We start from the raw sequence: 13,997 nt of genomic DNA, 5'->3' as shown, positions 1-13,997 counted from the left end.
CTTGGGGCTGCTAAACCAAGCTGTAAGTTGTGGGGTGCAAAGAGAATATTTGTTGAGTACTACAGTGTGTCAGGCACTATGTTAGATAACAGGCATTCAAAGAGAAACAAAGCCAACAAGACTCTAACCTTTCTTCATAGACAAAAAAACATCCAGGGGGCTGAAATTCCAGAGTGTAATATGTCTGAAAATTTATCAAAAAGAAGAATTCTTCCTGCTGAATTTTTGATAAGTCTTCCCACTCTAAGCCAAAGAAGACCACATCTGCCCTAGGATTTTTAAATGCTAGGAGATCATGCCATCCTTGCCTGCTGGTTCAAACTGGGTTTAAATCACTCCTGCTGTTTTTCCATGTTGTTGATTTTGTCTGTTTACTTTATTTTACCCTTATATCCACCTTTAATCTAAACCTTTTTTATAGGGGGATGTTTTTCCAGGACAAGTGAAGAGAAAATATTAAAACTAGAATATTCAACTCCATATGGAAAATCATATCCATGGATCTCTTTGGCATTATGAAGAATGAAGCTAAGGAAAAGGGAATTCATTAAACATATCATCCTTGGAGAGGAAGTAATCAACCTTTACTTCCCAAACTGTTTGTTCTCCATAATAGGCTCTCAACAAATGTGTGGTAAATTGCATTTCTCTTCACTATGGTGTATTCAGTCAATGCTTGTCCCTGGAAACCCAAAGCATGACCACTGCAAATATTTCCTTGACTTTTTGTAAATGAAGAGGTCCTTTTCCTCAAGTTCTTAGTACCACTCATCCTAAACTTGCTCTTTTTTTAAGACAGAGTTTCACTCTGTCACCCAGGCTGGAGTGTAGTGGCATGATCGTAGCTCACTGCAGCCTCAAACTCCAGAGCTCAACTGGTTCTCCAGCCTCAGCTTCCCAAAGTGCTGGGATTACAGGCATGAGCCACTGCACCTGGTCATAAACTTGCTCTTTAAATTCACTCATTCCCTCAAACCATCAGCTTCCTACTGGCTTTACTTCCTTGCTAGATACAGGCTAATTTTTTTTTTTTTTTTTTTTTTTTTTTTTTTGAGATGGAGTTTCGCTCTTGTTGCCCAGGCTGGAGTGCAACGGCGTGAGTGCAACCTCTGCCTCCCGGGTTCAAGTGATTCTTCTGCCTCAGACTCCCAAGTAGCTGGCGTTACAGGTATGGACCACCATGTCCGGCTAATTTTGTATTTTTAGTAGAGACAGGGTTTCTCCATGCTGGTCAGGCTGGTCTCGAACTCCCAGCCTCAGGTGATCCACCTGACTTGGCCTCCCAAAGTGCTGGGATTACAGGCATGAGCCACCGTGCCCAGCCCAGGCTAACTTCTTTTCTTTTGAGACTGAGTCTCACTCTGTCACCCAAGCTGGAGTGCAGTGGTGAGATCTAGGCTCACTGCAACCTCTACCTCCTGGGTTCAAGCAATTCTCCTGCCTTAGCCTCCCGATAGCTGGGACTACAAGCACATGCCACAATGCCCAGCTAATTTTGTATTTTTAGTGGAGACAAGGTTTCACCATGTTGGCCAGGCTGATCTCAAACTCCTGACCTCAAGCAGCGATCCACCTGCCGGGGCCTCCCAAAGTGCTGGGATTACAGACACAAGCCATCACGCCTGATGAGAGATTTTAAGTGTTCTCACCACAAAAAAAAGAAAAAAAAATGTTATGTGAGGTAATCATGTATTAATTAGCTTGACTTAGTCATTCCACGATGTAGATATATTTCAAAACATCCTGTTGTACATGATAAATATATACATTTTTATCTATATAAAACAAATAAATAAATAAGTGTTTAAAGTGTAGAAGAGCCTGGACTCTAAATTATGCTGTCCCTCCAAATAAAAGTTTATTTTGCAAAAAATAAAAAAATTAAAGAATGTAAGAAGATTCAAGTGCATGCCCAAAAGTTCTAGTTCTATGGAACTTAATAAAAAAGGAATACATTTAAGAAGATATTTTACTGGATGATTTTTATTTTTCTTTAGCACCTGTCTGCTATTGATGCTGGGTGATTTTTTTTTTAAGTCATCACTCTCAAAAGCCAAATTTGAGGCTTAGAAGACCACACAGGAGAAATAGCTCAAAGCACTGAGGAAAAAAGGCCAAAAGATTAAAATATTGGAAGAATAAAAGGAAGACTGGGGTGTTTAATATAAGAATAATAGGAATTTGGGAAGAAAAGAGAGGACATGGCCGGGTGCAGTGGCTCACGCCTGTAATCCTAGCATTTTGGGAGGCTGAGGCAGGTGGATCACCTGAGGTCAGGAGTTCGAGACCAGCCTATCCAATGTGGTGAAACCCCGTCTCTACTAAAAATGCAAATATTAGCCAGGCATGGTGGCAGGGGCCTGTAATCCCAGCTACTTGGGAGGCTGAGGCAGGAGAATCACTTGAACCCGGGAGGCAGAGGTTGCAGTGAGTCGATATCACGCCATTGCACTCCAGTTTGGGTGACAAAGTGAGACTCCATCAAGAAAGAGAGAAAGAAAAGAAAGAAAGAAAGAAAGAGAGAGAGAGAAAGAAAGAAAAAGAAAGAAAGAAAGAAAGAAAGAAAAAAAGAAAGGAGGGAGGGAGGGAAGCAAGGGGAAGAGAGAGAGGAAGAGAGAGAGAAAGAGAAAGAAAGAAAAAGGAAGGAAGGAAGGAAGAAAGAAAAAAGAAAAGAAAAGAGAAAAGAAAAGAAGGAAGGAAAAGAGAGGACACATGTTCAGGCCCCTTCTATCCAAAAAGTCTCCCCTTAATCTGCTTTCCCGCTGCAATAGCCACTCTATCTCTCCTCCTCTTCACAGCCAAAATTCTAGAAAAAAAGGCCGGGTGTGGTGGCTCACACCTATAATCCCAGCACTTCAGGAGGCCAAGGCGGGTGGATCACCTGAGGTCAGGAGTTCAAGACCAGCCTGACCAACATGGAGAAACACCCTCTCTACTAAAAATACAAAATTAGCCAGGCGTGGTGGCGCATGTCTGTAATCCCAGCTACTCAGGAGGCTGAGGCAGGAGAATCACTTGAACCCGGGAGATGGAGGTTGCGGTGAGCCGAGATTGCGCCACTGCACTCCAGACTGGGCAACAAGAGCGAAACTCCATCTCAAAAAAAAAAAAAAAAATTCTAGAAAAAAAGTTGTTTCCACTGTGTTGTCTTCACTTGCTCCAACCTCCTCACTGTTCAACCACTGCAGTCTAACTTCTGCTTGCAACACACCAAAGGATGAACCAATGTCCCAAATGCTTCCTCGGTGCAAAGTCCACTGGTTGTTTCTCAGTCTTACCAAACTTGACCACTGGGTCAACATTTGACTCTGTTGATCATTTTTTTTCTTCTTGAAGCATTCTCTTCTCTTGGCTTCCCTGATGCCACACTATCCTCCTATAAGGATAGTCAATTCATTCTGGTTTACCCGGGACTTTCCCAGGTTTAGTACCAAAAGTCCCACAATCCAGGAGTCCCTCAGTCCCAGGCAAACCAGAACCATTTCACAAACTCATCTTTGATGATGACACTCATCCCATAGCATCATCATTTGAGTTCTCCCAAAAGCAAACTCTGAGATAAGGAGTTTAATGCATGCAGGTAGATTATTTTGGAGATGATCCCAGGAAACACCAACGGGGTGTGAAGAAATGAGGCAGGGCTGGGCACGGTGGCTCACACCTGTAATCCTAGCACTTTGGGAGGCCGAGATGGGCAGATCACGAGGAGTTCACGTGGAGATCACGAGGAGAACACAAGGGCAGAGGTCAGGAGTTCAAGACCAGCCTGGCCAATATGGTGACACCCCGTCTCTACTAAAAATACAAAAATTAGCTGGGTGTGGTGGCATAGGCCTGTAGTCCCAGCTACTCAGGAGGCTGAGGCAGAAGAATCACTTGAACCCGGGAGGCGGAGGTTACAGTGGGCGACAGAGCAAGACTCTGTTAAAAAAAAAAAAAAAAAAAAAAAAAGTAAGGCAGAGAAAGAACAAGATGTGTTAAAAGATGTGTTATTGCTGGGAGCAGTGCCACACACCTGTAGTCTCAGATACTCGGGAGGCGAAGGCGGGAGGATTGCTTGAGCCCAGGAGTTCAACGTTGCAGTGAGCTATGATTGCATCACTGCACCTTAGGCTGGGCAACACAGCGAGAACCTGTCTCTCTAATTTTTTTTTTTTTTTTTTAGCAGAGTCTCTCTGTTGCCCAGGCTGGAGTGCAGTGGCATAATCTCAGCTCACTGCAACTTTCGCCTCCCGGGTTCAAGCAAATCTCCTGCCTCAGCCTCCTGAGTAGCTGGGATTACAGGCACGCACCACCACACCCGGCTAATTTTCGTATTTTTTAGTAGAGATGGGGTTTCAACATGTTGCCCAGGCTGGTCTCGAACTCGTGGCCTCAAGCGATCCACCTGCCTCGGCCTCCCAAAGTGCTAGGATTACAGGCGTGAGCCACCACACCTGGCCAGAGATGCTGTCTCTCTAAAAAAATTTTTTTTAATTTTAAAAATTAACCAAAAATGTGTTAGTTGAGCAGGCTATCTCTCTAGGCAGGTGGAGCTTTACCCTAGTGGGGACTTTCAGGAGATAATGTGGAACATGCATCTCAGAGTCATCTCTCCTGAGGAACGAGGGAGCTGGGGTGGGAGATGGAGGTTGCAGTGAGCCAAGATCACACCACTGCACTCCAGCCTGGGCAACAGAGTGAGACTCCATCTCAAAAAAAAAAAAAAAAGAAGGCAGCTGTAGAAAGAGATCAACAGTGGGAGGCACAGATGGAATCTGAATCCCAGTTCTGCCATTTACCCACTAAATGACAATGGAAAAGCCGTGAGACCCCACTTCTGGGCCTCAGTTTGCCCAGGTATAAAATGGGGTTGGTTAGCCAGGTGTGGTGGCACACACCTGTAGCCACAGCTACTTGGGAGGCTGAGGTGGGAGGATCACTTGAGCCCAGGAGGTTGAGGCCACAATGAGCTGTGATTACACCACTGCACTTCAGCCTGGGTGACAGAGTGAGACCCTGTCTTTAAAAAAAAAAAAAAAAATGGGGTCCGGGCACAGTGGCTCACACCTATAATCCCAGCACGCAGCACGTTGGGAGGCTAAGGCAGGCAGATCACTTGAAGCCAGGGGTTTGAGACCAGCCTGGCCAACAGGGCAAAACCCCATCTCTAGTAAAAATACGAAAAAATTCACTGGGCATTACGGTGTACCTGTAATCCCAACTACTTGGGAGGCAGAGGCAGAAGAATCGCTTGAACCCAGGAGGCAAAGGTTGCAGTGAGCCGAGATCACACCACTGCACTCCAGCCTGGGCGACAGCGTGAGACTCTGTCCAAAAAAAAAGATTGGCGGGGGTTGGTAAATATTCCAGCCTCACAAAGTCATGGTGAAGATTCAATGAGAGCCACTGCATTTATTTACCACACAATATATGTTTGATAAACCATGGTTATTATTTTTATACAACTGTTGCTCCCCTGGACCTAAAGTGGTAAAAAGTGACCTCTTTCATGTTTACCTCTCTGCAATTAGATAATCATGAGAGATGTGGAAGGGAGATAGGTTGGGACCAGTTCCACCAGGGGCCTCCTAGAGACGTGACCACAGACCTCTGCTTCCCCATTTCTCAATACGCATATCAGAAAACAACTTCCCTCTTCTGAAATATGGGAACTTCCCCTGACCCCAGATAAAGTTGCTTGACATAACAGTCCCCTGGGTGGAGGGTTTACAACATGACACCCACCCACTCAGCAGGCTGCGGACAGTACAGGAGCTGGCTTTGGTAGTGATGCATCAGGGCAGCTGCAGAGGTGGGCAGAGGTGAGAAGAGAGGACAGACAGAATCAAAACTCAGTAGTGGGGTCGTGCCTGTGAATTGCCACTGCACTCCAGCCTGGGCCACGTCCTGAGAACCCATCTCTTAAAAATAAATAACGAGGCTGGGTGCAGTGGCTCACACCTGTAATCCCAGCACTTTGAGAGGCCAAGGCGGGCAGATCACTTGAGGTCAGGAGTTCGAGACCAGCCTGGCCAAAGTGGCGAAATGCCGTCTCTACTAATAATACAAAAATTAGCCGGATGTGGTGGCGCGCACCTGTAATCCCAGCTACTCAGGAGGCTGAGGCACAAGAATCGCTTGTACCCAGGAGGAGGAGGTTGCAGTGAGCCAAGGTCATGCCACTGTACTCCAGCCTGGGTGACAGAGTGAGATTCCATCTCAAAAAAAATTTTTTTTTAATAAGGAAATAAAAGAACAAGTAGATTTAAAACAAATCAAAGAAACAGGAAGTGAAATCAGCTCCGACCTCTCCCACCACCTGCTCGCCTCACAGTCTCCTTGCTATAAGCACCTGTTCTCAGACAAAACAGGAAAGATTCTGCTATTGATTAAGGGTGCTTGTTGATCAATAAATTGATCGCAATCCTTATATTTTAGGAGGCTGAAGCAGGAGGATTGTTTGAGACCAGGAGTTTAAGCCCAGTCTGGGCAACAAAGCAAGACCCCTGTCTATACAAAAAAAAAAAAAATTAAAATTAGCTGGGTGTGGTGGGGCACACCTGTAGTTCTAGTTATACAAGAGTCTGAGGAGGGAGGATTTCTAGAGCTCAGGTGTTTGAGGCTGCAGTGAGCTATGATTACAACACTGCACTCCAGCCTGGGCAACAGAGTGAGACCTTGTCTCAAAAAATAAAATAAGGCCAGGCGTGGTGGCTCACGCCTGTAATCCTAGCACTTTAGGGGGCTGAGGTGGGCAGATCACTTGAGGTCAGGAGTTCGAGACCAGCCTGGCCAACATGGCAAAGCCCTGTCTCTACTAAAAATACAAAAATTATCCAGGCATGGTGGCACACGCCTGTAATCCCAGCTATTCAGGAGGCTGAGGCAGGAGAACCACTTAAACCTGGAAAGCAGAGGTTGCAGTGAGCCGAGATCGTGCCGCTGCACTCCAGCCTGGGCAACAGAGCAAGACTCTGTCTCAAAAAAATAAATAAATAAAATGATTGGTTTGGAGAATGTCTACCCACCCTCGGATGCAATTCAGGGATTGTCCAAAGGGAATACTATGTTGAGTTATGCCTAGCTGGGAGTAGTACCAGCCCTCTAATTGGTATTTTTTGGTTGTCACATGGCCAGGGCAGGAGGGTCGGGTGGGGGTCACTCTGGCAGTTTGTGAATGTTATGGGCCAAATTGTGCCACCCCTCCCAAATGCATATGTTTAAATTCTAATTCCCAGGACCTCATAATATGGCTGTATTTGGAGACAGGATCTTTAAAGAGGTCGTTGTAGGCCCAGCAAAGTGGCTCATGCCTGTAATCCCAGCACTTTGGGGGGCCAAGGTGGGCAGATTGCTTGAGCCCAGGAGTTCAAAACCAGTCTGGGCAACATGGTGAAACCCCGTTGCTACAAAAAATACAAGAATTAACCGGGCACGGTGGTGCACACCTGTAATCCCAGCTACTCGGGAGGCTGAGGCAGGAGGATGCTTAAGCCTGGGAGGTGGAAGTTGCAGTGAGCTGAGATCACACCACTGCACTCCAGCCTGAGTGACAGAGCGAGACCCTGTCTCAAAAAAAAAAGAAGAGGAGGAGGAGATTAGGACCCAGACACACAGAGGGAGAACCAGGTGAAGACACAGGGAGAAGAGGATCATCTACAAGCCAAGACGGGAGGCCTCAGAAGAAATTAACCCTGCCAACACCTTGATCTTGGACATCCAGCCTCCAGAACTGTGAGAAAATGCATTCTGTTGCTGAAGCCACCCAGTCTATGGTCCTTTGTTATGGCAGCCCCAGCAAACTAACACACAGTAGACAAGGAACACCCAACATAGTGGCATTTTGAGAAGCACTAACATTGCAAGAGCTAACAGCCCAGGAAAGTCCACACAGAAGTAAAGTGAATTTTTATTTTTATTTATTTATTTGAGATGGAGTCTTGCTCTGTCACCCAGGCTGGAGTGCAGTGGTGCAATCTCGGCTCACTGCAACCTCCACCTCCTGGGTTCAAGAAATTCTCATGCCTTAGCCTCCCGAGTAGCTGGGATTACAGGCACGTGCCACCACGCCCAGATAATTTTTTTGTATTTTTAGTAGAGACAGGATTTTACCATGTTGGCCAGGCTGGTCTCAAACTCCTGACCTCAGGTGATCAGCCCACCTCAGTCTCCCAAAGAGCTGGGATTACAGGCGTGAGCCACTGTGCCTGGCAAGTAAAGTGAGTTATATCATCAAAGACGTTACAACTCACAGATAGCTCAAGGGCACGTGTTGGCAGATAGGTCCATCGTTGTCCTGTGTGGATATGACCAGGTTATGGCCTGCCTGGCCACACTATGTAGGGGTCTTGCTTTTCAGCTGGTATGCCTTTCTAGAAGTTCCATGGGCCAGCCAGGTGTGAGGGTGAACGCCTGTAGTCCCAGCTACTTGGGAGGCTGAGGCGGGAGGATCACTCGAGCCCAGGAGGCAGAGGGTGCAGTGAGCTATGATCACGCCACTGCACTCTGGCCTGGGTGGCAGAATGAAACCCTGTCTCAAAAAAAAAAAAAAAAGGATAGAAGTTCCATGGGCCAAGTCTTCTGGCAAAGGTCTGATTCTGCCACTTAGCTTGTGCAAACCTTACCCAAGACATTGAGAAAGTTGTTGGTCAAAAATAATTTTGATGGTTTCTGGGTTATTTGTGCTGTTTGAGACCAGGAAGGAAGCAGTGTCTGGAGAGGACGACATGGGGTGAGTATAGAAGCTCTCCTGTCTTCTCCGCTGATGTTCTGTATTTTTAGGTTTGTAATTTGCAATGATGTGGGGACTACATGAGACCAGCCCACTTAGTGTATTTCTGTGCGAGGCAGATCTAGAAGTCTAGCTCAAAGGGAAATTTTGCTGTCACCACTTTCAAAGCTTTCGTTTGAAAAAAAAAAAAAGGAAAAGATGGGCAAAGTAAAAATAAAAATAAAAATATCGGCCAGGTACGGTGACACATGCCTGTAATCCCAGCACTTTGGGAGGCCATCACGGAAGGATTGCTTGATCCCAGGAGTTTGAGACCAGCCTGGGCAACAGGGCAAGACCTCATCTCTATAAAAATAATAATAACAATTTTGAGCCAGGCACAGTGGCTCACACCTGTAATCCTAACAATTTGGGAAGCCCAAGTAGGAGGATCAATTGAGGCAAGGAGTTTGAGACTGGCCTGGGCAACATAGTGAGACTCCCTCTCTTTAAATGCTACAAAAAATTGGCCAGGCATGGTGGTGCGCATGTGTAGTCCCAGCTACTCAGGAGGCTGAGATGGGAGGATCGCCTGAGCCCAGAAGTTTGAGGCTGCAGGAAAAGGAGCCCAGTCCCAGCTCTTTGTGGTTCAGAGGCGCCAGGATATTTCATCCCAGGTTCAACACCAGCCCCAGGGTCCTCAGGGCTAGTATCACTTCCCAAGAGTCATGATCAGGAACTTAGTGAAGATCCTTTCAACCCCAGAAGTGGGAGACCTCCCACCACCAAGCTCTGAGCATCCCCCCAGCTCACCATCTACTAGGGCAAGCCCAAGTCCTCACTCTAGAAACAGCCTGACTTGCACCCCTGGGAACTTGCTGCATCCAGGGTGCCAATCCTGTTTGGGGCACATCTGTGTGTCCACTCACGAAGAGGCAAGGCCATCCATGAAAGGGCAGGAGATTCTCGTCTCAAAGAGACACTCGAATATGGACCCCCAGCCTCGGCCCTGGGCTTCAACAGGAACATTTCCGCTCACAAATCCAATACGTAGTTTTGTAGCAAGAGAGATCATTCCAGGTGCCACCTTTGTTCATGGTAGCACAGTCCTCATCGTGGATGTTATTGGGTTCCTCTGGCTCCCAGAAGCTGGATGGAGGAAAAAGTGGGCAGAGGGACGGGGATCTTTAGGGTGGTGAAACTCTTCTGTATAATACTGTAATGATGAATACGTGGCACTACGCATTTGTCAAAACCCATATTAGGCCGTGTGTGGAGGCTTACACCTGTAAGCCAGGCACAGTGAGCCACCGTGCCTGGCCCTTAATCAATTTCTGGTTTTGGGGGGTTTTTTGTTCTGTTTTGTTTTGTTTTGGAGACAGAGTCTCACTCTGTCGCTGAGGCTGGAGTGCAGTGGCGTGATCTCGGCTCACTGCAACCTCTGTCTCCTGGGTTCAAGCAATTCTCCTGCCTCAGCCTCCCAAGTAGCTGGGATTACAGGTGTCCACCACCACACCTGGCTAGTTTTTATATTTTTAGTAGAGACGGGGTTTCACCATGTTGGCCAGGCTGGTCTTGAACTCCTGACCTCAAGTGATCCGCCCGCCTCAGCCTCCCAAAGTGCTAGGATTACAGGCACGAGCCACCGTGCCTGGCCCCTTAATCAATTTCTGAATCTGGTCAGTTTCTGTCTTGTCTTCCAAGGACTCTTTCTTTTACAACCTCCCAACCCAACCTACCCAACCTTCTAGGAATTGTTTAGATCATGTGGGCTCTTGCTTAAAGCAGGGCCTGATTCAGGGACTCGAGTGTGTAGGATTTATTAAAGGATGTTCTTAGGAGAGAGGTGAGGGAAGCTAGATGGAGAAGGGGAAGGAATTGAGCAGGAGCATGGACTCAGATGACTCTAGCTTCAGCCTGACCCCAGCGGAGACCACTGGGATGTCAACAGCACCAGAGTCATCCCAACTTGTCACAAGGGGTCCAGGCTTCTCTTAGGCTGTCACCGGTTGTGAGCTGACCCCAGTGGAGTTGGGTAGTGTCTTAGGTGAGCAGGCTCCCATTCAGCTGAGAATAGCTTTGCGGAAAAAGCATTCCTGTGAGCCTTTAGCAGCCAATGTTCCGCCAGGTGCGGTGGCACACACCTGTAATCCCAGCACTTTGGGAGGCCAAGACGGGCGGATCACCTGAGGTCAGGAGTTCGAGACCAGCCTGGACAACATGGTGAAACCCCGTCTCTACTAAAACTACAAAAATTAACCAAGCATGGTGGCGGGCGCCTGTAATCCCAGCTACTTGGGAGACTAAGGCAGGAGAATCGCTTGAATCCAGGAGGCAGAAGTTGCAGTGAGCCAAGATTGTGCCACTGCACTACAGCTTGGGCCACAGAGTGAGACTCCGTCTCAAAAAAAAAAAAAAAAAAATTAGCCAGGCGTGGTGGTGCGCACCTGTAATCCCAGCTACTCAATAGTCTGAGGTGGGAGAATCACTTGAGCCTGGGAGGCAGAGGTTGCATTGGGTCAAGACTGCACCACTGCACTTCAGCCTGGGCAACAGAGTGAGACTCTGTCTCAAAAAAAAAAAAAAAAAATTCTTCCTCATCCTTCCACCCTCCCTTTTTTCTCCCAACCATTAGCCTGGAGAGCTTGATATATTTCAGCAGTTTTACGAAAAGACTGAGATGTTGCAATGGAGGAAATATTGAAGGTTCAGGGTCCAGACAGCCTGTCACCAAAAAATCACCCTGGTGCTGTCCCTGTCTGGCCAAGCCTGGGATTCTAGACACCCTATCAGCTTGGACTGCAAGGATGCCAAGCACACAGGGAAATGGGAATGACTGGGGGTGGTGTACCAAAATAATGAGCAATGCTACCTGTGCCACACACCCTGCAATCAGGGTCTCTAGGCCCCTTCTTTGCCAATGACAAATCCTTTAGTTGTTAGGTGATGTGGAAGTCCAAGGGGCAGCAGAAGGATTCTCAGGAGATTTAAGGCAATGGCAATTTACCAAACAGGACAGGAATTTTTCTGTGTTTAAAATTAGTAGAGGCCAGGTGCGGTGGCTCAAGCCTGTCATCCCAGCACTTTGGGAGGCTAAGGCGGGTGGATCGCTTGAGCTCAGAAGTTCAAAACCAGCCTGGGCAACATGCTAAAACCCCATCTCTACTAAAAATACAAAAAATTAGCCAGGCATGGTGGTGTGTGCCTGTGGTCCCAGGTACTCGGGAGGCTGAGGCAGGAGGATTACCAGAGCCTGGGAGGTTGAGGCTGCAGTGAGCCGAGATTGCACCACTGCACTCCAGCCTGGGTGACAGGGCAAGACTGTCTCAAAAACTAAAATAAGGTTGGGCGCAGTGGCTCACGCCTGTAATCCCAACACTTTGAGAGGCCAAGGTGGGCAGATCACCTGAGGTCAGGAGTTCAAGACCAGCCTGGCCAACATGGTGAAACCCCATCTCTACAAAATTACAAAAATTAGCCAGGCACGACGGCGGGTGTCTGTAATCCCAGCTACTTGGGAGACTAAGGTGGGAGAATCAACCTCTACCCGGGAGACAGAGATTACAGTGAGCCGAGATCGCACCATTGCACTCCAGCCTGAGCGACAGCGAGACTCCGTCTCAAAGAATAAATAAATAAATAAATAAATAAATAAATAAATAAAATAAAACAAGTAGAGCTGTACCAGTAAAAACCAGCTCCTGGCCGGGCGCGGTGGCTCACGCCTGTAATCCCAGCACTTTGGGAGGCCAAGGCGGGCAGATCACGAGGTCAGGAGATCAAGACCATCCTGGCTAACACGGTGAAACCCCGTCTCTACTAAAAATACAAAAAATTAGCCGGGCATGGTGATGGGCACCTGTAGTCCCAGCCACTCAGGAGGCTGAGGCAGAGAATACCTTGAACCTGGGAGGCGGAGCTTGCAGTGAGCCGAGATTGCGCCACTGCACTCCAGCCTGGGCGACAGAGCAAGACTCTGTCTCAAAAAAAAAAAAGAAACAGCTCCTGACTCCTTCAACCATGTACTCCATCACCTTCTCCCCTCCCCATGGTCAGGGCCCACAGAGGAAGCAGAGAGACCCCAGGAAACCCAAGCACTTGCCTTAATGTCACAGGAGACCCATCCAGCCACCTCCAGTCCCCTTCCTGGGCCCTGTCATTCAGCCCCAGCCAGTACACCCGTGGAGAGCCATGGGCCTTGGCCACAAAATTCTGCAAATAAAAACTCCATTCAGCCAGCCATTCCTCTACATGACCCTCAGGGTGAGGACCTGCCCTGTGCCCTGTCTTACATATTTAGGGCTTGGGAACGTCACCTCCCACAACCCGTCCCCGTCCCCATGGTATGCAGAACAGGATCAATGTCTTCCTCCCACTGTAGCATGTGTGGTGGGAATAATCGTGCTACTTTTTCTCATGCAATCTGTGAACTGCTCCGTGCCTCACTTTCCTCACCTGTAAAATGGGTTAACAGTAGCTACCTCCTGGTAGTGTTGTGAGGATTAACTTTTTTTTTTTTTTTTTTTTGAGAGGGAGTCTCACTCTGTCACCCAGGCTGGAGTGCTGTGGTGCGATCTCAGCTCACTGCAGCTTCCACCTCCTGGGTTCAAGCGATTCTCCCGCCTCAGCCTCCCGAGTAGCTGGGATTATAGCTACCCGCCACCACCCCCGGCTAATTTTTGTATTTTTTAGTAGAAACGGGCTTTCGCCATGTTGACCAGCCTGATCTCAAACTTCTGACCTCAGTTGATTCACCTGCCTCAGCCTCCCAAAGTGCTGGAATTACAGGCATGAGCTACCACACCCAGCCTATTTTTTTTTTTTTTTTTTGAGACAGGGTCTCACTCTGTCAACCAGACTGGAGTGCAGTGGTGTGATCATGGCTCACTGCATGTCCCAAAGGTCACTGTAAGTCTCCCAAAGAGCTAGGATTACAGGCATGAGCCACTGTGCAGAGCCTCATACTGTGGACGTCTTAGTAGGTAGCATTATAACATCTAAATGACATTTTTAGCAATAGTAACTGATTTTTTTGGGTTTCTCTTGCACTTTTGTGCTACTCGGTAGCCTTAATCTGCATCCAAACAACATAAGAGTTCATTGTTCCGGGAAAAGAAGGAAGGAAGATGAAAAGTAGGTTTCCTAGGTTTGGTATTTCAGAAGCCCAGGCTTTTGACACGCTGCCTCATATCTGTAATCCCACCACTTTAGCCAGGAGGGAGGATCGCTTGAGCCTAGGAGTTCGAGATTAGTCTGGGCAACATACTGAGACCCCATATCTACAAAAATTTTTAAAAATTAGCCA

General features: G+C 47.6%; 2 protein-coding genes across 4 annotated transcripts in view; one reads left to right on the top strand and one right to left on the bottom strand.

The window, feature by feature from the left end:
* ADGRE3 (adhesion G protein-coupled receptor E3) overlaps positions 1–7,759 on the top strand; it is a 49,700-nt gene extending 41,941 nt beyond the window's left edge. For both annotated transcript variants that reach the window (XM_063599969.1, XM_063599968.1), the window contains one exon: positions 422–7,759. In XM_063599969.1, the coding sequence (XP_063456039.1) occupies positions 422–460 (39 nt within the window). In that variant the 3' untranslated portion in view covers positions 461–7,759. The remainder of the gene's footprint in view (positions 1–421) is intronic.
* A 125-nt stretch (positions 7,760–7,884) lies between these two features.
* The window catches only part of CLEC17A (C-type lectin domain containing 17A), a 29,984-nt gene continuing 23,871 nt past the window's right edge, over positions 7,885–13,997 (bottom strand). The window contains exons 13-14 of one of the 2 annotated variants that reach the window (XM_034945076.4): positions 12,795–12,904; positions 7,885–9,841 (exon numbers count right to left, since the gene is read on the bottom strand). In XM_034945076.4, the coding sequence (XP_034800967.1) occupies positions 9,709–9,841; positions 12,795–12,904 (243 nt within the window). In that variant the 3' untranslated portion in view covers positions 7,885–9,708. The remainder of the gene's footprint in view (positions 9,842–12,794; positions 12,905–13,997) is intronic. The other variant, XM_034945080.4, reaches the window with a different exon arrangement.

This window comes from Pan paniscus, chromosome 20 (genome assembly GCF_029289425.2).
Source record: "Pan paniscus chromosome 20, NHGRI_mPanPan1-v2.0_pri, whole genome shotgun sequence".
NCBI classification, from domain to species: domain Eukaryota; kingdom Metazoa; phylum Chordata; class Mammalia; order Primates; family Hominidae; genus Pan; species Pan paniscus.
Note: the sequence above shows the minus strand (reverse complement) of the source record. Positions and strands in the feature narration are given on the sequence as shown.